Genomic DNA, 26,527 nt, shown 5'->3' with positions numbered 1-26,527 from the left:
TTGTTTATTGCTTTTTTAATTCTTATCTATATTGTGTGTATATAGTGTAAATTATTTATTTATCTAAATTTTTGTAACTGAGTGTCCTGCTATCCCTTTCTGCTGTTACACTGTGAATTTCCCCACTGCGGGACTAATAAAGGACTATCTTATCTTATCTTATCTTATCTTCACACACTTGGGGTGAAGCAGCCTGTCGCTAAAGGAGCTGCCCAGTGCTGCCAGAGTCTCATGCATGGGGTGGGAGCTGTTCTCCAGCATGAATGCCAGCTTGGCTGTCATCCTCCTGTCTCCCACCACCTGCACTGGGTCTAAGAAGCACCCCAGGACAGAGCCGGCCCTCTTTATGAGTTTGTCCAGTCTCTTCTCATCTGCTGTCGAGATGCTACTGCCCCAACAGACCACTCCATAAAAGATGGCAGATGCCACCACTGTGTCGAAGAACGTCCTCAGGAGTGCTCCCTGCACTCCAAAGGACCTCAATCTCCTCAGCAGGTAATAGTTAAATAGTTTAACTGCCAATGTTTATGTGCACCAACATTATCCCGATTTTATTTTATTTTTTTAAAGCCCCAAAACAAAAGCCTATCTCTATTAATCACGGCTAATACAGTTATAGCATCCAGAGGTTCGAAAAGCACATTGGTTTGATCTGAGGATTACCCCTATAAAACATGACACTTCCAGGCACAGAGAGCAGTCCATGTGTAGGACAGGATAACCAGGGGTGCTGCTAGATGTTTTGGACCCAATGAAAAGATATTGCACTGGGGCCCCACAAACTCAACTAATATATTTTAGGGCCCCTGTCAGTCACAGGCCCTTAGAATCACACCTGCTCTGGACTTCAACCTAATCTGAACCCCAAGAAGAACACCAAAACTACTACTAACAGAGCCTCATTCAGTTCTTCAGTTTTTAGATGGGTTGTAGGAAAGCAGGGGAACTGTAAAAAACAAAAAGATACAAAACCAATCGGAATATCTTTATTTTTCTTTACACAAAAACACCTTAACAACACCCTGAACAACTGCCATACCACAGGGAATATCACAACAAGGAACAGATGCATTTTACAAGACACATATTCTGTGAAAATACTAAAGAGAGTGCTATAATGATGTGAACAGTGAGTAAAACTAAAAGTTGCACACATAGGCTGTTAGGCTAAGAAATTCAGCAGCACACGTGTGAGGCATGGATGGCATTCGAGAGAGTTATTCAAGAGTTAACAGTTCAGTGTTAGGGTCAAGGCTGCCTACTATTAAGATCTCACTGCTGTCTGTAAAGAGCTGTGCAAACCCTGACCACATTTCTGACCTGTTTATGGACTTTTGGTCATTTTTAACAATCTGGATATTTTTCATTTACATTAATGATTGGCCAGTCTGAGAATCGGAAGAGAGAATGGAGATGCCATCTAATGGCTGAAAGTACTGCGGAAAGCTGAAACTATATTTTATTTTATTTTATTTTATTTTATTTTATTTTATTATTTTTATTTATTTATTTATTTATTTATTTATTTATTTGCCTGTGAGCGTAATCCACTATAATATAATAGCTTTTAGATGAAAACACGGCTAAACTACAAAACCCATATTTGGGTCTCGACGCCGCTGCGTAAGATGTGTGAAAGTGACGTCATCCGAGCGACACACTTGTAGTCCGTTTTGTAGAAATGCTCGAAAACTGTAGTTCTGTGTTTCTACGGACAGGAAAAAAACACGTGTTTTATCGAAAGATTTGAAACACATTTGGTTATTGGCACAGCATAATAAGCTGAAAAATATAATAAAATGTGACGTGCATCACCTCTAACCCGCTGCTCTTACATTGCGCTACATTTCCCACACATGTTCCGCCTGCTCAGTGATTGACAGTCGCCAGAGCTTCTGCTGTCCAGTCACAGAGGAGCTCAGCTAAAGTGGGCGGGTCGTAAGAGGTTGCGGGGTGCCTTTCATTACCGGGTGAGGACTCGTCCTCTGCGTGAAGTGCAACGTGAGTAAATCTCGATTCATTGCTGGTTTAATGTTGTTATAGATGACTGTTATAGATGTGCTCAATGTCTCCTGGAGTCTCCGAGGACAGATCGCTCGTGCTGCTTATGCAGTGACTGTACGCGCTTATAAACGCCGCATGTCATTCAATGGCACACGTGTGTCTGTGTGAGAGAGGGGGAGAGATTGGGATTTTGGCCGTAGCTGTAGTCTGTGACTGCAATGTGAATAGTGAGTTTTATGCTGGTCATGTGAATGATCAGCTGTCCTGCATTAAAACCTGAGATGAGCATCCTTCAGTCATTAATCGAGTCACGCAGTTCTGTAAACACATTCGGTTTTAGCCTTCTGTGGTTTTCTGTCTCCTCATCAAAGCTTTCCTTTCCTTTCCTTTCCTTACCCAACCCTCCATTTACCCTTTCCATTTACCCTCCCCCCACCTCTCTCTCCTCTCTCAGTATGGGAAGTGTATTGGCTGCCAGTTCACCTAGTCCACCCCCACCAGTGCCAGGTGGCCCGGGGTTGACCTCGGTGCCCCCTGGCTTCACCATGCCCACAGTCTCGCCGGTCTCGCCCGCTGGCAGTGCTGTGAGTTCTGCCGCTGGCGGGCAACAGGAGGCAGAACTGACGCTCCCCAACCCGGGTACCTTCGAGGAATGTCACCGCAAGTGTAAAGGTGAGGGAGATTTCTGGAATTTTGTTTCTGGGATTTCAGTTGAGTTGTGATCATTAGAAATGCTCCGATTTTAATTATTACATTTTTATTACAAGTTTGGTTTTAGTTTTTACACCTGGTTTAGGCCTGGATATGAGCAGCACAGAAAAGCAGCAAAGCGGCCTCATGTAGGGTTGATTCAGTGTGATAAAGTGGGGCTGAAAATGGCTTATATTAAAAATATCCCTCTTATTATTTAAAATCATCCTCTCTTATTGCCACTGTATTATTTAGCACTGTAAAGACATTTAGCATTATGAAGACTTTCAGCATTATAAAGGATCATGTTTGAAGCTGCAGCTGTGCTGTATAGTCTTCCAGTATTAGCCACAGCTAACATGCTGGTCAAAATAGTACAGTACAGTACAGTAGACTGCAGTGTGATATGATGAGACAGTACATTAGGTGGTCTAGTTACTTTTAAATGTATATTTTAACTATTATGTTCTAATGTTACTGAACATTTAGTACATACATACAGTATTATTATGATGATGATTATTATTATTATTAGTGGTGGTAGTAGTAGTATTTTTATTTTATATTTCCTGAGAAGTACATAGCTGACATGATGCATGTTTTATGCACAGCATCTGAATTTAGTTACCTTTTAATTAGCATTGTAACTATTGGGCTAATATTGTGTTGGCTCAAACATTTACAGAAGTAGTAGTTATTGTTATTATTATTATTATTGTTGTTGTTGTTTTTGTATTCCCTGTGAACTACAGAGCTGCCATGATACAGTATCTGAACTCTGTACTGTATTTCTGGTTACTTTATGTGACTAACACTGATATTTTAACACATAATGTTAAACATCTAACATATAATGCTTATAAAGTGTACTGTATACATACCTTAAATTGAAGATTCTGGGACATTCAAATGAATGTAAACAGTAAACAGTAGTAATGTGTGTAGATGATACTAGGGCAGGGTGATATGGTAAAAATACTATATCACAATATTTTTCATGATACATGTAATCACAGACTAAAAACAGCAGTAGCAGCAGATTCTTAAAAACTACTCTTCAGATACTCAGTGACTTTTATTCAGCATCTCGCACTTAATCTAATTAAATCAGTCTAATCACGCTGTTGGCAATGAAATCTGCAGCTTATCAGTGTTTATTAAGTAACAAGATCCTCTAAATGCTTAGAAAAGCATAATGTGTATCACAATAATAACATTCACCATGACATGATAAAATATCATCCTATTGCCCAGCTCTAGATGATACCAATAAGCTGCCCAGGTAAAATCAATTTCCTATATATTACTATAAGCTACCCTGCTTACAAATGAGCTTCAGTAGTTTTCATAGGTCTCATAAATCTCTCTGCCTTTCAGAGGTTTTCCCCGTACAGATGGAAGGAGTTCGGCTAACCGTCAACAAAGGCCTCAGCAACCATTTCCAGGTCAGTCAGTTTAAATTGTATTGTATTCTGTGTTCTTGGCCTTGTAATGAGGACCAAGACATTGATTTTCCAGTTTTTTTCTTCTTCAAATAAATATAAATAAAGGTACATCTTCTTTGGACCTACACTCACTGGCCATTTTATTAGGCACATTAAATATGAAAATGAGCTCTTTTAATGAATGCAACCCACCTACCCACAGGTTCCCAAACCTGGTACTGGAATGCTTTCTGCTCTGATAATCAGCTTGTTAATAACTCAATAGTGGGATCAGGTGTGTTGGGATCAATGAACACCCTCAAATGTGCAGGATAGCATGTAATCCGGTGTCCGGGTTGGGACCACAGTTCTAGCCCATTCATCAGTGAAAAGTACTCACCTCGGGATATTATTTGGCTAGTGGACTGTTCTGGTATTGGTGCACTGGGTGCACTTGTCATCTGTTAAATAATGGTGTCTAAAATGATTATTTGGCTTCAACCTCTGTGTATTGCCTTTCACAGCGTTTTATGAGAATTAAGAACTAAATGAAGCTGCTCACCTAATTTTCTGCCCTGTTTACAGGTTAATCACAACATCATGCTGAGTACCATGGGAGATTCCACGTACAGATTTGGTGCTACTTATGTGGGGACCAAGCAGACAGGACCTGGAGAGGTACGTGCTAATAAGGCACATCTGTGATGCAGATGTGTTCTCTTTGTGCAAAAAAACACGATAAATCTGCTGCTTTTTCAGTTCTGATTCAGGCCCCTTCCATATGTAGTATTGGAATCTGATGCGCTGTGACTCAGTCTGAACAGCCAAATCGGAATTCCAATGCGAATTTAGGTCAGTCCAACTCGACAGTTGTTGTAAATGCGCACTGAGGAGAAGGGAAAATGGTTAATTTGAGGCATTGCTCTTTTGGGCATGCACAACAGTTATTGAACTTGTTCGTTCAGACGACTGTTGGATATAGGGCACGTTAAAAAGAAGGGAAAAAAAGGTAAAGGTAAAAGAGGTAACCATGAATCAGGAAGAATGAGTTTGAGAAGTTATTTAAGTTAGTTATTTGTTTATTTAATTTTTTGAGGGTCATGATTTTTGGCACTGCATTCTTTTAGAATTGCTTGTCTTGGAAGTCTTCTTGATTCTCTACACTGTACAGCAATGTACAGCTGACAGAGTTGTCGTCAGCACTTTATCGAGAGCTAATAACACTGTAATTAGACCACTCGTTGAACAGGGCTGTTGTCTCAGACTGTACAAGCACAATTAAGGCAGCCATACTAAACTGTAGCAAATACTGATATACATTCCAACACATTTTTTATTATTATTATTATTATTATTATTTCCCATCTAATAGCTATCAGCATTCTGAGGGTGAGGGATAGTGTATGCTTTTTCTGGGATGTGTGAAACCAGCCACTGCATATTTTCTAACTAACACATAACTGGACAGCTGAATGCGCTGGACATCAGTAACTGCCATGTAATGGATTCTGTGAATGATTGAGGGTGAAAATCTGGGCTGTATTTAAAGCACCATACAATAACACCCTGATTTTTGTGAATGAGTGTTTTGGCTTAGTGGTTGCTTTCTTACCCTTCAGATTTTCTACAAGGATTTTCACACCTGTACCGTTTTAGCACTTCTCAAGTGATCTCTGGCTGCTGAGTCTTGGTTTGTTTTGCATATGTAAACATGTCAAACAACCTCAGACCCCTCTAAACAGACCCACAAACTGCCCTGGACCACTTGGAGACTTGCAGAGTCTTTCAGAGCTTAGCGGGTAAATCCAAACTCCAACAAAAAGACAGCAGTATGCCACGCGTCTACCGCAGGCATTTTATCTTTATTAAAGGCTGATGCAGCGAAAATGTGTACTGTTAGGCAGCGTTGAGGATTAGATGACTTAAGCCAGTGTCCTTTTTGTAAAATAAATGATTATTATTTTTTCTTTCTTTATTTATTATTATTATTTTCAAATATAACTTTTTTGTGGGGGTTCTTCTAGGCTTTTCCAGTCATGGTTGGAGATATGGACAACAGTGGCAGCCTCAATGCACAGATTATTCACCAAGTCACCAACAGAGTGCGCTCCAAACTAGCCTTCCAGGTAAGAAGGTGATAACATACACAGGATTAATACCATCTCATGTTGAAGTTTAGACTAATGCACTTGCCTCTCGTTTCTTATCATTCAATCAGACTCAACAGCAGAAGTTTGTGAACTGGCAAGGAGACGCTGAGTTTAGAGGAGAGGATTTCACAGCTACTGTAACTGTCGGCAACCCAGATGTCATGATGGGATCTGGTGAGCAACTGTTGATATTTTGCATTTACATTTGTTTGTGTACTATTACATACTAAATAAATAGGTGCTTTTCAGCTTGTAAACAAATTGGAAGAAAGTCTAGACGAAATGTAAAAGCTTCAAATCAGAACTAAAACCCAATCAAAGTGATGCAACACCCAACTCCCCATCCCCTAGCTGCTGTTCTAGTGGGCACCGGTGCTGAATTCTGCAAATATGTCAGAGTAATTAATGTCAGATCATAGTTAGATTCATATTCTGACCCAAGGTTATACCTTGTCTACCTATCCAGCTGTTCCTTTAGTTCCGTTTGCTTTGAAACGAGGGTCACCCATAATCACCCATAATCCGGTGCACACCAAACAAGCACACCTGTACATCAAGTGACTTCACTTTTAATCGGTGGATCATAAGCATTCATGAACTGTCCACCATGAGCCTTGTAGCTCCGAAAACTACAGTAACAAACGGCAGATGCCAAACTTATAGCATTAAAGCACACAACAACAGTGTTTCTAGATATACTTTATATCAAGGATTTGGGGAACAAGCTCTTAGTCTTTTATTTAAAGTGTACACAACCATCTGCCTGATCTTCAAAACAAATCAAATCTCTTTCTTTTACAGGTATTGTTGTGGCTCACTATCTGCAGTCCATCACTCCATCCTTGGCGTTAGGAGGAGAGCTAGTGTATCACCGAAGGCCAGGAGAGGAGGGCACAGTCATGTCTTTGGCAGGACGATACACAGGTACGCTACCAAATTAAAAGCCCATACTGTCATTTAAGGTACGGCTTTGGCTTCTTATGTAAGAGCCTCCCACCCTGTCTCATGGGGTCTTAACCAGTTTCTATTGTTTTTGACTTTTTTTTTTTTTTTTGCTCAGGGTCCAACTTTATAGCTACACTGACATTAGGAGGAGCTGGTGCTCACGCTTCATATTACCACAAAGCCAATGACCAGGTAAAGACTCTAATTTCATATGGAGATTATGAAGGCAGTACATTGGAATTGTCTAATATTGAAACCTTTCACTGCTTTAATTGCTCTGGCAGAAAGAGTTGGGGGAAGGTCTGCTAACATTCATCCAAAGCCCTCTTTTAGCTTTTAAAAAAAGCTGTTTACCATCTGGGGATAAACCTGTCTTAACATTTGAGCCAACATGGTTTTTGAACACGTTACTTTCATCTTTTTTGATTCAAAAAGCATTTTCTGAAAGCATATCAAGTCACAGTAATCCTAAATAAACAAAAAAGGAAATGATTAAAAAAATGTAAAAACTAACACTTGCTTATTCTAATACTTTAAATATATTTGACACTTACCAAAATTATTTATTTACATTCTTACTTAAATAATGTCCTGACTGTGTTGCATCTTAAGACTTGGCATGCACTGCGGCTTCTCTAGCAGAAACAGTCTTTCTTTGGGTTGCGGGAACTCATTTTTAAGTCTAATTTGGTGACTGTGTTAAGATTCTGTATAAGTAAATACAGAATTCAAATAACTCTGTATAAGTAAATAATGTAATAATTCTGTGAGCCGCTAGGTTGGACTGCTTTTATTTAAATTATTAAATTAAATTATCTGGTGAAAACAGGATTCCAGAAAGGCAATTTTAACAGAGTTCATATTGCACTGCTCACATTTTTATTAGCATGTTGTGTTCGACCTGAAAATCTGACCTACTGTAGAATTTATAAGTGCATTTGTTATGCTACCAGAATTTGTCAGTCAATACCAAGTGAACTGTGATTCACAGTTCTCAAAGTCAAACCATACGATGGCCTCATCATTGTTTGTTGGATTGAATATTAAAATTGTAGCATTTTATTTTTGTACAACTTCAACACGACGTCTTTTACAATGCATATACAGGAACAATACAACGTCAGCCTGCTGCTAGCTTATTTTAAAGAGAAATTGAAAGTTAGAGTATATAATGCTTGCTATTGTGGAGGAAGTATGAACTTTCAATACTTTGTGCAGCTCTAATTAAAAATAACACAGAAGGTGCTGTCCGTAACTCGACACTGGACTGTTGTCTTGTATGTTCATAGTGGAGGTGGTCAGAGATTCACAGTATCCCCTCTGGCGCTCTGTAGTTGCAGGTTGGTGTAGAGTTTGAGGCCAGCACTCGCATGCAGGACACGAGCGTCTCGTTTGGCTATCAGCTGGATGTCCCCAAAGCCAATCTACTCTTTAAAGGTTTGGCCACTTCAGATTCATGTACATACAAAAAAAAAGCCATTCAATCTGTGGATCAGTCTGTGTTTATTGTGTCTGACAGAGATTAAATCATTATGGATTTCTTGGTGTTTTTTTCTTTCTCTCCAGGTTCTATAGACAGTAACTGGGTGGTAGGAGCCACGCTAGAGAAAAAGCTGCTCCCTCTACCCCTGTCGCTAGCGCTTTGTTCCTTCCTCAACCATCGCAAAAACAAGTTCCAGTGTGGATTCGGTGTGACTATCGGTTGAGGCGGGTCAGGAACCCTAATTAAAGGGGACAGGGCTGGAACACAAGGACCCTCAGTGATCAGATGAACAACATAGAGCAAGTGGTCAGATTGCTTCACCACATCCTTTTTTCTTTCTTTTTAAAAAAAAAAAAATATATAGGAATGTGTATTAGTCTCTGTTTGACCAGAAATTGGAGTATTTGAAGGCTTAATGACCTTTGATTCAGTACTGAACAGAGTCTTACCTTCTAGCCAAAAATGCCCATTTAAAAAACAAACCTACATCAGCTCATTGTGTAAGAAATGGTGAGGAAAAGGTATGTGAACAGCATCTGAAGCTCTGTGGAAACTAGACCGTCTCTGACACAATCATTGAGAATCAGTCCGGTTATGTGACTTAGGTAGTTTGTGTAATTCTTGTCTCTTTTGTGTTTCTTTTTGATATGGGTTATGAGTTATAGAATCTGTTGAAGTCCATTTTTTTGCCTCCTTTTTCACTCGGTTCTCTTTTTAAATCTGTGATGTTTCATGACAAGTATTGATTTAAATTATGTTTTATTTCTTTTGTTCAGTACTTTTCAGTTTTCAGTCTTTGTCCATGTTTTTCATTTTCTTTGTACTTCTATGTTCTGTCCTAAATCATATGTATGTAAACTGTATGTGTGGAAGAGCATAAACACAGTTTCCTACATAAAATGATTAGATGCTGTTTACCATGTATGCGTGAGATTGATTTTTTTAAATGATTATATATATATATATATATATATATATATATATATATATATATATATATATATATATATATATATATATATATATATTGGTTTTAAGAAACTCTAGGCTGTTTGGGAACAATTTAGCTGAAACAACATGCAAATGTTGCAACTTACCCTGAAGGTGAGGTTATGTACAACAGACTTGGGGGGGCTCAAACAATGCACATTTATTTGTGGCTCAAAGACTCTTTGATACATGTTGTCTAAAGTCAGTGTGAAAAGATTATATTCCAAATTGTTTTGGAGCAAAAAGTGAACAAAAATTTTGAGATTTAGCTTGACAGCAAATACAATTTTATCTAACAGTACTATATTTATATTATATAGTTATTTTATATTTCGGGTTTATTTTTCCATATATAATGTGTATATATATGGGTATAGACTTCTCCCATAGTTTGCCTTCCCATTGTGTTGTACTCTTTGTGTTAAAACTAGCCCTGTACTGTGGAGGCTCAGATCTTTACAAATTTTAAAATGGTGCTATGTTACAGATACCAAAAAGTTAAGTTAAAGTAATATTGAAGATACTGTAAGAAATGTAAGATACACTATACAAATACAACAAAATGACCAAAAGCATGGTAACATATGGTTAACCACACTATACACCACACAGGTCATAATACAATGTAAGCCACGACTACAGTCTCTATGAATGTTTGACATTGATGAATGTCATCTTTTGGGTCAATGTTCAAATATCTCAAGTCTATCTTAATGTCTTATTGTCTGCAGTCTCCATTATTTAAACTGTACAGGAACCCTGTAGGAAACCTCCACAGCCTGTACATGCCTTAGAAGCTATGTAAGAGATTATGTTACAATACCATGTGTATTTTGTTTTCTGTGGGTATTTGAAGAGATTTTGTGGACGTGCATTGTTGAGAGCCTTTGGCCTGTCCCTCAGCCCTCAGCCACAGATAGCTGGCTTATCTGTTAAGCACATTCTTATTTAACAGTATGTCATGTACAAGGTTGAAGTCTCTTGTTGAGTGGTCCTGCTGTGGCGAAGTCACCACTCGTACTGAAAAACACAGTAGGGTTGGTACGTGATGACTTGCCAGGCCAGTATGAATCATAATCAATGAAAATCCAGTACAGTTTAAACATAAAACAGGGAGACTCCTTGGCTCAGCCAGGGATGCAGGAAGCTGTCTGACACAATAGTGCTGTGTCTCAAGCTGCCACTGTTGGGCCCTTGAGCAAGGCCCTTTATCCTCTCTGCTCCCCGGGTGCTGGAGTTGGCTGCCCACCGCTCTGGGTGTGTGTGTGTACTCACTGCCCCTAGTTCACTAGTGTGTGTGTGTTCACTACCACAGATGGGATAAATGCGGAGGACACATTTCGCTGCACAGAGAACAGTGACAAATACGTGCAACTTTACCTTTAGGACAGCGAGCGAGCGACTTTGCCGTTCGGACACCCAGGGGAAGTTCGTTCCACTACTTTGGTGCCAGAAAAAAAGTCTAGATGCTTGTCTTCCGTGGATCTTACTTAAAGATGGTACTTGAAGCTCAGAGGGCTCTTAGTACAGATCGGGTTTTGACCATTGCCATTAAGTAGAGAGGGAAATAGTATGATTTGGCTGACACAGTTTCAGTGAAACTATACATTGGGGGGCTTTATACCCCTCTAGCCCACTATTGGCATTAGACATGGTGCCAAAAGTTTCATGTTTATCTGCCCCAGAGTTTTCTATTCTATTGGCAATACTTCAAAAGCCCGGGACTCTGAGAAAAACATCTTGCCTGAGTAGTTTAGTAGAACATTTAACTATACTAGTGTCAATAGACAGCTCTTTACCTCATTTATGAAAGGCACAGTGAGAGATTGAATGTTTTCAGATGGGTGTGTATTTATTAATACAGTACATTTATGGAATGCTTACAGTACAGTGCAGTGCAACATCAGCATCATCTGTGGCCAGAATGAACCTTGTAAACATATGACAAACTTGTAGTCCATTTGATGCAAATACTTAGACTCTCCTGATCAGTATTCATTCATCTGATTACTGACTCTTCGCAAAGGACTCCCAGAGAGCGGTGAGCTGGGCCTTCAGGTCCTCGGCATAGGGGTCCAACTGCCTCTTCATCTCTTCAGCATTCTGGGTCAGCTTGTCTTGGAAGTTCTCAGCCATTGGGATCATGGTCTTCTGGAAGTCCTGCATGTGCTGTTCCAGTTTCTGCTTCAGCTCCTCGGCCTGGGGTCCCAGCTGAGCCTGCATCTCCTTCACGCTCTTCTCCAGGCTGGCCCTCATCTCCTCACTCTTCTGCAGCAGAGTGGCTTTCAGAGCCTCGGAGTCCATTTCAGTGTAAGGGGCCACATCTGTCTTCAGCTGCTCCACCTGCTTCTGGACAGTGGACATTAGCTCCTGCATGTAGGGGTCCACCTGGGACTTCACAGAGCTCAGGTCCTGCTGCAGACGCACCTTCAACTGCTCGGCCTCCTGGAAAAACCTGGTCATGGTCTCCTGAGTCAGAGGTGTCACCTGCCCACGAAGAACCACAGCATACTGGCCGATGGCGTCGGCACTCTCTGAGATCTTGGCACTGAGCAGAAAGAAGAAATATTGTATCAATATCTGTATCTTTAATAACTTCTCAGTAAACAGTTCCACAGTCGAAGGCTCTGATGATGTGCTCAACCCAATTACATCTTCTGTTCTGCTTGCTAAATCCTACAGTTCCCTACTACCCTTCCAGCTGAAATTTCACTGCTCATTATTCACACCTTCACTGCAAAGTACATTTGTCTAAAAGTATAGGTTTACTGATCGCCATTCTCCAATACAGACTGACAGATGAACACAAGGTCAATCAGTCAGAAATCAGCGAATCATTGTCTGAAACTCACTTGACTTCCTGTCCCATTTCAGACTCTCTGATCTTCTGCAGAATGTCTTCAGTTGTTTGAGTCGCCTTTGCAACGTAATCCCAGAAGGCGTTCTTTACAGTCTCCATACTGGGCCTGGCTTGGTCCTGCCATATCACGTTGGCGTGGGAACCTTTTGACAGGAAAAACCAGAATTATTGTCACTGTGTTGTTTCTTCTGTAATGATTTTCATCAACTCAATGATCAAAAGTGAAAAGCACTCACCAGCAAAAGCAACAACAGCGAGAACTACAAGGACCTTCATGTCTGTATATCTTAGGAATCCTGCAAAGCAAAAGTGAAAAGGCATGGTTAGGCATGGTTTCGCTGTTTCTCTGCTGTTGTTCCAGATGTTTATTGTTAGTAGTTAACCAGTTTCTTACCTCTCAGTTGTTTCCTTTGCCTTGTATCTCTCGGAGTGAGTGTGAATTGAGCAGGGATCAGTGCTCTATATATATGCACCAGAGAGCTGTGTTAAAGAAGACAAAGTCCAAAACTCATCTCCCGTCTGCTGACATCACTCCCAGTGCCATCAATTGTGCCACATCACACTCTCCAACTCAGCTAAACTGAATCAGATGGGAGAGATACGTCAACACATTTGTTCAAATACCTGTAAGCATACCTGATGATACAGTATCAGTTCAGATTGTCCACATACCTTCCGTTTCTAGACCGAATTTAAGGTGAACAAGAGCTAAGTATGATATTAGATTTAATTAAACCTTACATTATATTTTATACATATTTCTTACTTAGTATTATTAGTTTTTTTTTCAGTTAAAAGGGATATTTACAACATTTAAGTACATGGAGTAAACCAAAGACGGAGTCAACAGTCAACTTTAATGGTTGTTGTTGTTTTTTTTCCGTGGCAAGGACATTGTTGTCCAGGGAGAGTTAAGAAACCAACTCTAAGTCTGTAAAATGGACACATTATTTATTTGGGCTAACTCTTATGATGCTAATATGTATGCTATGTGGTGTGAACCTACATACTGGACCAGGTTGCCACAGTTCAAGGGTTTGACATGACAATTCAGATCCCTGAATAGAAAAGATCCTACCATTGATCATCAGGGTTTATTCTTTAATCTAATGTCATTAATAAGTGAGCAAACCACTGGATCAATATAAGAACACAGGCCAGTTCTACCATTGTTTCATTAAGTGACATGCAAAGATAAAGAAGAGCTAAGGTCATTCATTACATTTTGTATGCTAATTGTAGGCTTATCAGTGAGTTCAGTGCACAGATTGCTTAGTTCACTGGAATGCAGGGTTTCATGTGATAACCAAGTTATACATCATCCAGGAGGGGAATAAGCTTTGACCAAATGTAACCAAAGTCTGTCATGTGAATTGTAATTTTATGGTGAATTTGAATGAGGGGTTTGTATATTTATACAGTACTACACATAAATTATATATTTATAAATATGGTATATACTGTATGTGTTTTGGTGTAAAAGATGAACACATAAACTGTGCTTTCAGTGTAAATAGGAATCACATTCATAACAGTGTCAAAAGTCATTCCATTTGAGTGTACAACATGCCATGTATGAGAGACAAATCTCAAATATTATAATTTAGTATAATTTAGTAGTTTTAACATTGACTGTTTGCCATGTTTAGATGCTGTTTCTACATCAAAACTACACATCCTTGAATGGAATTCAATGTAAAATAAAAGTTTATTCCCAGTAATTTAGAGCATTTCTATTGGTCAGTTCATCCAGAATTATTTACACAGTGTACAGAAGCAGCTACAGGGTTCAAACAATGGAGAAAACAAAAAACTGACAAAATTGGAGAAACATGGTTGTCGTTGGACAGCAGTGATATCAATACAATAATTATAATTCAGTAGATTATCAGGAGACTTTTAACTAATAGTGTAAATCAGATTTGTCTAGAATGTGAGTTCAGTTTGCCTTCACTTCACACTGATTTAGAGTATCCCGGTTCATCTCTGTAGATTTAGTTAAGCTGAGGGGTACAAGTTTAAGCACCCCTGATGAAAACCTTGGTTACTGTAAACAGCTAAGCTTAAAGTTATAGCAACACATTTCTTTAATACTTTAAGTAAGGTTACTTTTGCATTTCCATCTTTTACAGTTTTATATTCTTCCTTGCAAAAGATGTCCAGTTCTGTGAAATTCTTGGGCAGTTTTGTATACCCTGCTCTTTTAAGGACTATCCACATTTTTAAGATGATGTTAAGATTGGAGGACTGTGAGGGGATAGCAAAACCTCTAGCTTGTGCCTAGTGGGCTATTGTGGATTTTACAGTGTGTTTAGGACCAGTATCCTATAGTAGAAGCCATCCTTGTTTCATGTTCAGATTTTTTTTTTCTTTTTTTTTTACATTTGATGTAATGTTTGCTTCCTGAATTGGTGGTATTTAATTAAATCTATTGTTTCTCTACCGGTACCAGTGCCACTAGCTGCAACACAACCCCCAAAGCTTGATTAATCCAAACAGTGCTCAACAGTTGGAAAGATGTTATTGTCTTATAATGAAATGTTGCACCCTTTGGTCTGTCAACATGCCTTTGCTCATTGCATCCAAAAATGTATCAGGCTTGTTCAAATGGTCTACAATTGTTTTTACCAGGGAAAACTTCATCTAATAAACCTTCATTATACTGATATCTATAGAAACTATCTATATAATATAAAGATTCTATAGAAACATCTCTTATTAAAATCAAACCATTTTGCAGCTGCAGTTGTTGATTTCAAAGCAGGCCTTGCTGCTGAACTAAACAGTGATAAAAGACTGATGATTTAGAGTTCAGTCCAGTTAAGTTGAGTTGGAGTGTGTGATGTGGCATGAGCAACAGCACAGTGGTGACAGCAGGGCAGGAGTTTTGGACTTTGTCTCCTTCATCAAAGCTCTGTAATCTGTATATATAGAGACCTAATGCCTGCTGACACTCATTCACATTCTGGGAGAAGGACTCACAAGACAATTTAGGTAAGTAAGTGGACAGTTCTGTTAAAAACATTCTTACATTTCAGTGTAAGTTAATATAACAAGCTTGTGTTTTAAATAATTCTGGACCATTTCTATTTGTGCATTTATTTTGACATTCTGACACAAGATATGTGGACATAACCAGTGTTGTTGCTGACCATTTGTTTTCCACTTCAGGGTATCTTACACATCCAGCCATGAGGGTCCTTGTTGTCCTTGCCATTGCTGCTTTTGCTGGTGAGCACATTTCTATTGTTTGCTGTTGATCTGAACAGAAAATGTAGATCAGTGTTAAAACATATTCATCATAAACCATCCCTGAATTCTGTTATTTTAATGCCCAAAGGTTGCCATGCCAACCCGATGTGGCCGAACCAGGCCAAGCCCAGTATGGAGATTGTGAAGGACGCCTTCTGGGATTACGTTGCAAAGGCAACTCTAACGACTGAAGACATTCTGCAGAAGATCAGAGAGTCTGAAATGGGACAAGAAGTCAAGTGAGTGTCAGATAAAATAACAGAGGTGAACATCATGTGGGTCTTCTGCTCAGACTTGATTAGATCTTGCCTATTGCTCAGTCAGCTCACTCAGTCATATTTAAAATATGGCAGGTCTAGTGCCTGAAGGTCATGTATTTTCTAACTAAACACTTTTCCACACTGAGTTATGATGAGCTGTCAGTAGCCAAAGGTGTCAAAAGTATTTACATTCATTACTCAGGTAGAAGTGTAGATACTAGGGTTTAAAAAGACTTCAATAGAAGTTGAAGGATCAACTTAAGCTTTTTACTCAAGTAAATGTGTAAAAGCACTGCTTTTAACAACTTAAAGTATAAGAGTAAAAGTAATGTAAGAAAACAAATGCCAAAAGCTTAGGCCATGCCACAGCTGCAGATCTGCCCATTGAAAAACAAATGCATTTTAGTAATATCAGATATATTACAGGAGCATCTGTAACTAGTCATGAACTACTGAGAATTAATTTGTGTTTCATGGAGCAGGAAATATGATGAGTAGTTGCCTATGAGTATTCTAATGGTGCAAAAAGACAAACTTCAGCGGCATGTGATCAATAACCTTTATTGGAAGGTAAATGTGGAGCTTCGTTGGGACATTACACTTGAGTTTCTGCCACAGACATCTTCATACTAAGCTACATACACTATTTTACACTTTCCGGATAGCGCGATTGATCTGGTTAGGGGATTTTTTTGTTTTGTTTTTTGGAGCAATAACAAGCCAGGATAAAAACAAATCGAAATGAATTAGGAGTAATGAGACTGTTTTGAAAATGTAAGAAGTGGAAGGTACAGATAATTGTGTGAAAATGTAAGGGAGGTAAAAAGTCAGCTGAAAAGTAATTATTTCAATATAGGTACTCAAGTATAGATAACCAAAATTTCTACTTAAGTAAGTAACAAAGTATTTGTGTTTTGTTACTTGACACCTCTGTGTGGAAGTTTCCATCAATTCACTTGCTGAATGGTAGCCCACTTTACTAATCTGATTAGGCTGATTAGGCTGGTTCTATCCTTACTGGTCAAATTGCTTAGCTAGTCTATTAGCTTTACCAGCTAATTGACCAGCAGAGGGTATATTTTTATCCAACCAGCTGCCGGCTAAAGCTAGTCTTAGCTAAATATTTTTAGCAGATATATTTGTGCCTGCCCTTTCAATGCCCTTTCTCATTACCTCCAAAGGTAATTTAACGTGTTAGATGTCTGAATAATTACCCCGTTTTCAACCAATGTGGGATGTAAATTAACAAACACCTGCCATTTATCAAAGATGTTTGGGAATTTATGTCTATCTTTCTGTTTCTGCTCAGTGCCAGGATCTCCGAGAGTGCAGATGCCATCAGCCAGTATGCAGTAGCCGTTCGTGGGCAGATGACACCACTGACTCAGGACTTGATGGCCAAGATTTCCCAGGAGGCCGAGCAGCTGAAGGTGCGTCTGCAGCAGGACCTGAGCTCAGTGAATTCCCAACTGGATCCCTACGTCCAGGAGCTGACGTCTAATCTCCAGCAGCAAGTGGAGCAGCTGAAGAAGGATGTGGCCCCTTACACTGAAATGGACTCCGAGGCTCTGAAAGCCACTCTGCTGCAGAAGAGTGAGGAGATGAGGGCCAGCCTGGAGAAGAGCATGAAGGAGCTGCCGGCCCAGCTTGGGCCCCAGACTGAGGAGCTGAAGCAGAAACTGGAACAGCATCTGCAGGACTTCCAGAAGACCATGATCCCAATGGCTGAGAATTTCCAAGACCAGCTGGTGCATAAAGGCCAAGAGATGCAGAGGCAACTGGACCCCTATGCTGAGGACCTGAAGGCCCAGCTGACCAGTCTCTGGGAGTCGTTTGCAAAGAGCAGCCAGTAAAACATCTTGTCTGCTGAGATTCTCATTTTCCAGTTACACAAAGGACTTAAATAATAGCTGATCTGCTGGATTTACAGATGAAGTTTGACTTGTGTTCCTTTATATTTATCAGTGTTGGTCAGTTTGTATTTGTAAAGAAACTGAAATAAAAAATGTATTGTTCACAGCAGTGTTTTCAATCATTTCGGTGAATCTTTTTAGTTTTAATTTGAAATAACAGAGCTGAAGAACAAAAACAAGAGCTGATTTGAGTCACATATTGTAAAGGACAGGGTTAAAAGTAAACAGTTGATCACAGGGGAAAACAGCACTGTGGTGACAGTGACCTCTGGAGGCAAGGAGCCTGTCTTGTAAAGATTAAGGGATGGTAAATGTGATTGGGGATTCTTCTAAATTGTACAGTCTGACCAGGATTACATTATACTGTAGAGTGAATGAGCCTTAACATGGACCTCTTAAGCCAATGCATTAAGTTCACCACTCTAACTAATGATTAGTCCTAATCAAACCAACAGAGAAAATGGTACACATATCAGTTTTCTTAAAGCCAGGTTGTCTCAGAAACACTGAAGGCTAAATGTGCGATCTCATGCTCAGTAAATTGACCACTTTCAGTATTTTTGCTCTTACAAAATCAGGTAAGGAAGCACTGTAATAGTTTTGATGCATTGTATTGCTGTCATGCAAAACCCTCATAGGCCTCCTGGCATTTTTCACGTTTTGACCTAATGTAAATCTGGCACTTGATCTTCACAGTATGTCAAAATTCCATGATGAATGACAATAATGTAAAGGACCAATAGAAATGTTCCAAAATGACTCAGAATAATAAAAGAAATGACCTTTTTCCTGTTTTGGAGATATTTTGAGTTTTTGTGTGATAGAGAGGATTTATTAGAAAGACACTGAATATCCATTATTATGAAAAAGAAGAGCTGCAAGCACAGCTAAACATTCAAACCTGTCGTGAATGACAAAGTTAAAATATTAAATTATTTAGAAAAAACTCTTTTAACAGAGGTGCAGTCACCCCCAGTTATGAACATCATTTGCTCTTCTATTTAAACATTTCAAATAATCCATTAGAAGATTTAAGCTCTGAAAATTCATAGCACAATTTCTACCCCTTAGCACATTTATGCTTGTAGTGCTTTTAGAATGTTTTAGAACAAATTTTACTGTCCCACTTTTCGAAACATGGGAGATTTTACAGAAATAAAAAAATGTAGAGTAGCCTACATTTAATAATAATTGTATTATATTATTTTTTATAATACTTTTAGATGAACAAACATATCATAAATACATCCTGGTAAAAACAAAATAGCAGGACTGTTTTATTTATTTATTTAATTATGCCCTTATTATGCCCATATTATTATGTCTAAATGCAATGCAGGGACCTTTGGGTGGTTTTCACATGGGGTGCATCTATTTAAAAATTACACCACCCTTATCTAAGGTTGGATATTTGAGAAATTTTGTGATTTTGATCAAATGCAGTCACAGCTTGTGTCAAAAGTCACTGAGATCAGGAAATCTAAATTACTTTGCCAGGTCAGGTTAACAGATTCCACCCTGATATTGTGCCAACAAGATTCTCTGTGTTACCTGAGCAAGCAGTTTCGTGGTATCCAATGTGGCTGGTTGATTAAATGTGTGCACATGGTGTAGTGAGGCCCACAGAGAAATGCTACAGGGTTTCTCAGTCTTGCACACCAGGAGCTTTGAACAGCGCCCCCACATGCAGTCCCTTAAACTTTCGTTGGGACATTACACTTGAGTTTCTGCCACAGACATCTTCATACTAAGCTACATACACTATTTTACACTTTCCGGATAGCGCGATTGATCTGGTTAGGGGATTTTTTTGTTTTGTTTTTTGGAGCAATAACAAGCCAGGATAAAAACAAATCGAAATGAATTAGGAGTAATGAGACTGTTTTGAAAATGTAAGAAGTGGAAGGTACAGATAATTGTGTGAAAATGTAAGGGAGGTAAAAAGTCAGCTGAAAAGTAATTATTTCAATATAGGTACTCAAGTATAGATAACCAAAATTTCTACTTAAGTAAGTAACAAAGTATTTGTGTTTTGTTACTTGACACCTCTGTGTGGAAGTTTCCATCAATTCACTTGCTGAATGGTAGCCCACTTTACTAATCTGATTAGGCTGATTAGGCTGGTTCTATCCTTACTGGTCAAATTGCTTAGCTAGTCTATTAGCTTTACCAGCTAATTGACCAGCAGAGGGTATATTTTTATCCAACCAGCTGCCGGCTAAAGCTAGTCTTAGCTAAATATTTTTAGCAGATATATTTGTGCCTGCCCTTTCAATGCCCTTTCTCATTACCTCCAAAGGTAATTTAACATGTTAGATGTCTGAATAATTACCCCGTTTTCAACCAATGTGGGATGTAAATTAACAAACACCTGCCATTTATCAAAGATGTTTGGGAATTTATGTCTATCTTTCTGTTTCTGCTCAGTGCCAGGATCTCCGAGAGTGCAGATGCCATCAGCCAGTATGCAGTAGCCGTTCGTGGGCAGATGACACCACTGACTCAGGACTTGATGGCCAAGATTTCCCAGGAGGCCGAGCAGCTGAAGGTGCGTCTGCAGCAGGACCTGAGCTCAGTGAATTCCCAACTGGATCCCTACGTCCAGGAGCTGACGTCCCCTTAAACTTTCCCAAAGGCTCATGACATCATCTATTTCACTCACTGTCAGCATGCAGTCGTTCCCCACAGGCTACACTCTCTTAGCAATGTAGTTGTATTTTATGTAATGGTTGACTGTGTGGCCTCAGTGTTGTAGGCTGTAAGAGCAAGTTTCCATTTTCATTGTGCTAGTGAGTGTGACTATCCTGGCCAAGTACTGCAGTGTTCACTTTTGCATAACCACTGAGCATACTGTTCATTTTATTGGCAGATGATTAATGCTAATGCAACTTTAGCACAAAACTTTCTGTTTGCTAAAACAGGAATCTTGTAGTTGCCTGAATCTGAAGTTCTAAGCAGTCTGAACAAAAATCTAAGTTGAATCTAAGTTAGATAAACAAAAAGATCTTCTTAGGAATGACTACCGATGGAGCTGCCTCATGTTGCCGTAAAATGTTGAGTTGTCTTTTTTACAGTGTAGTTTTACTGAACAGAATTAATATAAGGGGATCTACACTAAAAACAGTTTAGGTATCATATTTAAGGCAGAATCCCAGATAAGTGCAATTTAGCCTGTATTTCATAGTGTTTTAGTCTCAGATAAACACATGATACACTGTTCACTTTCAGTGTAAATGGGAACCAAGTTCATAAAAGCGTTGAGTCACTCCATGAAATGAATGCCAGTTAAGTCTACAACATTTGGCACCATGTATAAAAAGACAATTATCTGCTAATTAGTTTTTCAAGCTGATATATATATATATATATATATATATATATATATATATATATATATATATATTCCATCTACAGTTCTATCACAAATATTATAATTACAAAAGTTAACATCAAATGTTTGTCATGCTCAGCTGTTTGTTTCTACATCAACACTTCATATTAATTTAATATAAAAACAGTCATTTAAGAAAACCTGTGTTAACTGTGTCCTTGAATTTACTCTCACTTCACAAATACTTTACTTGTTTAATTTAAGATGATCAAAAGACTTCTTGTGAAAATTTGATTAGAATCTGATTCAGATGTTTTTCTCTTTTTTAAGTGTCCAAGTTCATACATAACAAGTAATAGGTACAGTGGCATGCAAAAGTTTGGGCACCCATCAGGCACAATTCTATCTAATACTGTGAATAGTTAAATAAGTAATTAATGACCTGATTTCCAAACATTTCTAAACATTTCTGTAAGATAACTTTTTACTTCCATCAGATTTATATTCTTTAGGTTCTGTGAGATTATTGGGATGTCTTACTTTACTGCTCTTTTGAGGTCTATCCACAGATTTTCTACGATGTTTAGGTCGGGGGACTGTGAGGGGAAAACTGGCAAAACTGCCAGCTTGGCTCTTTTGAAGAAGTCCATTGTGTATTTAAGGTGTGTTTAGGATCATGGTGTGACGTTTATTTCCAGAATTTGCTGGTATTTAATTTATTCATATAATAGGAAAGAATACAACTGAATACACTTCCATTATGCTGATATCTACAGAAAACGTCTGTGAAAATTCTATAGAAACATCTCTTATTAAAATCAAACCATTTTGCAGCTGCAGTTGTTGATTTCAAAGCAGGCCTTGCTGCTGAACTAAACAGTGATAAAAGACTGATGATTTAGAGGTCAGTCCAGTTGAGTTGAGTTGGAGTGTGTGATGTGGCATGAGCAACAGCACAGTGGTGACAGCAGGGCAGGAGTTTTGGACTTTGTCTCCTTCATCAGAGCTCTGTAATCTGTATATATTGAGACCTGATGCCTGCTGACACTCATTCACATTCTGGGAGAAGGACACAGGAGACAATTTAGGTAAGTAGGTGGACAGTTCTGTTATTAAAGAAGAAATATGCAGTACAGGAACATTATATGGTTTAAAGCATATACTTGAAATATTTCTGTTTATCTATTTTTTATGACTGTTTGACATAATTTTATGTAAAAAAAAAAATGTTTTCATGGTTTCATTTGTTTTCCTCTTCAGGGTATCTTACACATCCAGCCATGAAGGTCCTTGTTGTCCTTGCTATTGCTGCTTTTGCTGGTGAGCACATTTTTATAGTTCGCTGTTGACCTGAACAGAAAATGTAGATCAGTATGAAAACATAACATCATCATAAACCATCCCTGAATTCTGTTATTTTAATGCCCAAAGGTTGCCATGCCAACCTCATGGTGCAGGACCAGGCCAGGCCCAGTATGGAGATCGTGAAGGACGCCTTCTGGGATTACGTTGCAAAGGCGACTCTAACGACTGCAGACATTCTGCAGAAGATCAGAGAGTCTGAAATGGGACAAGAAGTCAAGTGAGTGTCAGATAAAATAACAGAAGTCTCTCATGTCACACTCAGAGAGGGTGCAGTTCTTAAAAATGCAGCCATAAACGCTCACATCTTAGTATGTATCATGCTATGACACTAGCTAGCTATCTACATAGATAGATATTCAGAACACAGCAGGTCTAATGACCTTATGCTCATTTCTTTTCTAACTTCTATTTTTTTCTGCATAAAAAAGCACTGATTTGTGATATATCAACTGTAATAACATGAACAACCTCAGCTGTCAGTAACCCTAATGCTATTTTGCTAGTAGTAGTCGAACTAAGTGCATTAGCGGATTCTTCAGCTCTATGGATGGACTTAATTTGTGTGAGGCATAAGTTAAAAACTTGGCCCCATTTCCATATCTGTCTTTCTGTTTCTGCTCAGTGCCAGGATCTCAGAGAGTGCAGATGCCATCAGTCAGTATGCAGTGGCCATTCGTGGGCAGATGACACCACTGACTCAGGACTTGATGGCCAAGATTTCCCAGGAGGCCGAGCAGCTGAAGGTGCGTCTGCAGCAGGACCTGAGCTCTGTGAGGACTCAGCTGGATCCCTACGTCCAGGAGCTGATGCTGAATCTCCAGAAGCAAGTGGAACAGCTGAAGACAGATGTGGCCCCTTACACTGAAATGGACTCTGAGGCTCTGAAAGCCACTCTGCTGCAGAAGAGTGAGGAGATGAGGGCCAGTCTGGAGAAGAGCGTGAAGGAGATGCAGGCTCAGCTTGGGCCCCAGACTGAGGAGCTGAAGCAGAAACTGGAACAGCACATGCAGGACTTCCAGAAGATCATGATCCCAATGGCTGAGAATTTCCAAGACCAGCTGGTGCATAAAGGCCAAGAGATGCAGAGGCAACTGGACCCCTATGCTGAGGACCTGAAGGCACAGCTGACCAGTCTCTGGGAGTCGTTTGCAAAGAGCAGCCAGTAAAACATCTTGTCTGCTGAGATTCTCATTTTCCAGTTACACAAAGGACTTAAATAATAGCTGATCTGCTGGATTTACAGATGAAGTTTGACTTGTGTTCCTTTATATTTATCAGTGTTGGTCAGTTTGTATTTTTAAAGAAACTGAAATAAAAAATTATTGTCCACAGCAGTGTTTTAAAATGTGTTTTGTGTAATGACAAATTTTATTTAGATGTTATTTAAAGGAAACAAGTCTATTATGCAATACCATAGTTTATTAGTGATTTTCATCCACTATATAGAGATAATACACTAAACTAGATTTAGCTGATTCAACCTCAGAGATGTCAGCCACAAACATGTGGTATATACCCCTAGCAGGGAAAAAAACAATTGTTTAATAAAAATACAATATAGATTTTTTAAATAAATACATTACTATGAAGTATACTTTCAGTTAAAATGAGTTTAATTTAATATAATGTACTTCTTAAATACATGTTGAAATAGACTTTTTTTGAAAGTCACATAAAATTAGTAAAGTCTAAAAAGTATACTGTAATTCCAAATGTTTGCTGTAAAATGGGAGATATCCCACATATTACTCAACTGTGTTGAGTATTTTTAACCTTTTTTCCAGATCTTTGAGTTGAAATAACTAATTAAGTTTATTCGGTTGCCATTTGCAAATGGACAGTGATTGGCCCATTTCAGCTTGATTATGTTGATGTTTCTCAACAAGTCCAGTAACTGAGTCAGCTGTGCTGGGTCAACAATATACAGTGGGTTTGTGTGTGGAGCACAACCTATTTGAGTAAAACTAACAACTTTCCCATTGGCTCCTGGCACCAATACTAGGCATGCCCCCTCCCCCATTCACTCACACCATCAAGCTACCTTTTCCTATGTGTTCACCTGTAATCTATTAATTTTGGCTTCATGTCGGCTGCACGCTATCACTCTACTCTAAATCATGTCTTTAAATCTGACTTGGTGGGTGTGACACTATGTGTCCAATCAATTACATTAACTGATTTCTTAACTTCCAGCAAGAACTAAATACAGAAATGCAGTAGTAATACTCATTAAATGTGTAATTTAAGTTTAGGTATACAGTGTGTACATATACAGTAGTATGTTTAAACTATACCTAAGTATCCTTAAAATTGCGCCATTTTAGCGCAGTTATAAAAGTTTATTAGAAAAGATTTAGTAGAAATGAAAGTTTAGCTGTTGCTACAAAATTAAAGATAGGCTTTTGTAGAAATTAATTGTAGGCTTTTGTAGAAATTAAATTTAGGGTTTAGTAGAAATTAAATGTAGGCGTTTGTAGAAATTAAATGTAGGCTTTTGTTGAAATTAAATTTAGGGCTTCGTAGAAAAAAAATGTAGGCTTTTGTAGAAATTAAATTTAGGGTTTCGTAAAGGCTTTTGTAGGCTTTTGTTAGAGTTACGTCTGGTGTAGGCCTTTGTAGAGTTACGTCTGGTGTAGGCTTTTGTAGAGTTACGTCTGGTGTAGGCTTTTGTAGAGTTACGTTTGGTGTAGGCTTTTGTAGAGTTACGTCTGGTGTAGGCTTTTGTAGAGTTACGTCTGGTGTAGGCTTTTGTAGAGTTACGTCTGGTGTAGGCTTTTGTAGAGTTACGTCTGGTGTAGGCTTTTGTAGAGTTACGTCTGGTGTAGGCTTTTGTAGAGTTACGTTTGGTGTAGGCTTTTGTAGAGTTACGTCTGGTGTAGGCTTTTGTAGAGTTACGTCTGGTGTAGGCTTTTGTAGAGTTACGTCTGGTGTAGGCTTTTGTAGAGTTATGTCTGGTGTAGGCTTTTGTAGAGTCATGTCTGGTGTAGGCTTTTGTAGAGTTACGTCTGGTGTAGGCTTTTGTAGAGTTACGTCTGGTGTAGGCTTTTGTAGAGTTACGTCTGGTGTAGGCTTTTGTAGAGTTACGTCTGGTGTAGGCTTTTGAATTATAATTAAGTCTGAAAAAACAATTAAGTCTAAAGTACAAGAATAGTTGTTTCATTTTTCCACTTTTTAAGTGCACTGATCATTAGTGTAGCTACAACTTAACTTTAGTGCACTGTAGCATTTTGTTTCCTGAAACATAGAGGCATGAAAGATTTGACAGGGCAACCTGTTTTTTTTTTTTATTATTATTTCAATTACCAGATTGGAAGAATAGAAACAAGAGCTGATTTGAGCCACATGTTGTAAAGGAGAGGATTAAAAGCAAATGGCCTGGAATGTAACACAAACAAGACATCCCATCAAATACAAAAACAGGACTTATATAAGACAATATATCACATAACTATACTTCCAAACACAGTTGATCAGAGATAAAAGCAGTGCTGTGATGACAGTGACCTCTGGAGGCAAGGAGGCGACTCCTTGGGAAAAGAAACACTGAAAATATACCGTACTTATTCATAGTTATATGTGTATATATAGGCTACACTGTACATAATATTATGTGGCCTGTAATTATACTATCCTATAAGACTTGTTCGTACACTGGTTTAAACATTTACACTCCAGACAATTACAAGAGATGCAGTTGGTTACTGTACTGTGTTATAACGCTAAAACAGCCATTTTTTTTGTTTATATGCATCCTGAACCAACAAACAAACAAAAGCAGGTTTTTGGCTGTATGGTAGCTAATGTTATTTTTATTTTTATTATTATTAATTTATACATCCAGCACCTCTCATTTGTGCTTA

The 26,527-nt window shown here is 38.7% G+C and overlaps 4 protein-coding genes across 4 annotated transcripts; 3 read left to right on the top strand and 1 right to left on the bottom strand.

Moving 5' to 3' along the window:
* Positions 1–1,950: 1,950 nt before the first annotated feature.
* tomm40l (translocase of outer mitochondrial membrane 40 homolog, like) lies at positions 1,951–9,618 on the top strand. The gene is made up of 10 exons (XM_072674736.1): positions 1,951–2,001; positions 2,459–2,676; positions 4,072–4,139; positions 4,704–4,796; positions 6,143–6,244; positions 6,337–6,442; positions 7,070–7,192; positions 7,329–7,405; positions 8,548–8,650; positions 8,780–9,618. Exons 2-10 carry the CDS (start codon positions 2,460–2,462, stop codon positions 8,917–8,919), a joined length of 1,029 nt encoding a protein of 342 aa, XP_072530837.1. The 5' UTR covers positions 1,951–2,001; position 2,459; the 3' UTR covers positions 8,920–9,618.
* Positions 9,619–11,693: 2,075 nt separating this feature from the next.
* Positions 11,694–12,822, bottom strand: LOC140551331 (uncharacterized). The gene is made up of 3 exons (XM_072674735.1): positions 12,783–12,822; positions 12,539–12,689; positions 11,694–12,234 (listed from the first exon to the last, which is right to left on the bottom strand). Exons 1-3 carry the CDS (start codon positions 12,820–12,822, stop codon positions 11,694–11,696), a joined length of 732 nt encoding a protein of 243 aa, XP_072530836.1.
* A 2,900-nt stretch (positions 12,823–15,722) lies between these two features.
* Positions 15,723–17,945, top strand: LOC140551330 (uncharacterized). Its single transcript, XM_072674734.1, has 3 exons — positions 15,723–15,777; positions 15,887–16,037; positions 17,368–17,945. The coding sequence occupies exons 1-3, from the start codon at positions 15,738–15,740 to the stop codon at positions 17,909–17,911; spliced, it is 735 nt and encodes a 244-aa protein (XP_072530835.1). The 5' UTR covers positions 15,723–15,737; the 3' UTR covers positions 17,912–17,945.
* A 4,339-nt stretch (positions 17,946–22,284) lies between these two features.
* On the top strand, positions 22,285–23,833 carry LOC140551328 (uncharacterized). Its single transcript, XM_072674733.1, has 4 exons — positions 22,285–22,398; positions 22,563–22,622; positions 22,734–22,884; positions 23,290–23,833. Exons 2-4 carry the CDS (start codon positions 22,583–22,585, stop codon positions 23,831–23,833), a joined length of 735 nt encoding a protein of 244 aa, XP_072530834.1. The 5' UTR covers positions 22,285–22,398; positions 22,563–22,582.
* The last annotated feature ends 2,694 nt before the right edge of the window (positions 23,834–26,527 follow it).

This window comes from Salminus brasiliensis, chromosome 3 (assembly GCF_030463535.1).
Source record: "Salminus brasiliensis chromosome 3, fSalBra1.hap2, whole genome shotgun sequence".
Taxonomy (NCBI): Eukaryota; Metazoa; Chordata; class Actinopteri; order Characiformes; family Bryconidae; genus Salminus; species Salminus brasiliensis.
Note: the sequence above shows the minus strand (reverse complement) of the source record. Positions and strands in the feature narration are given on the sequence as shown.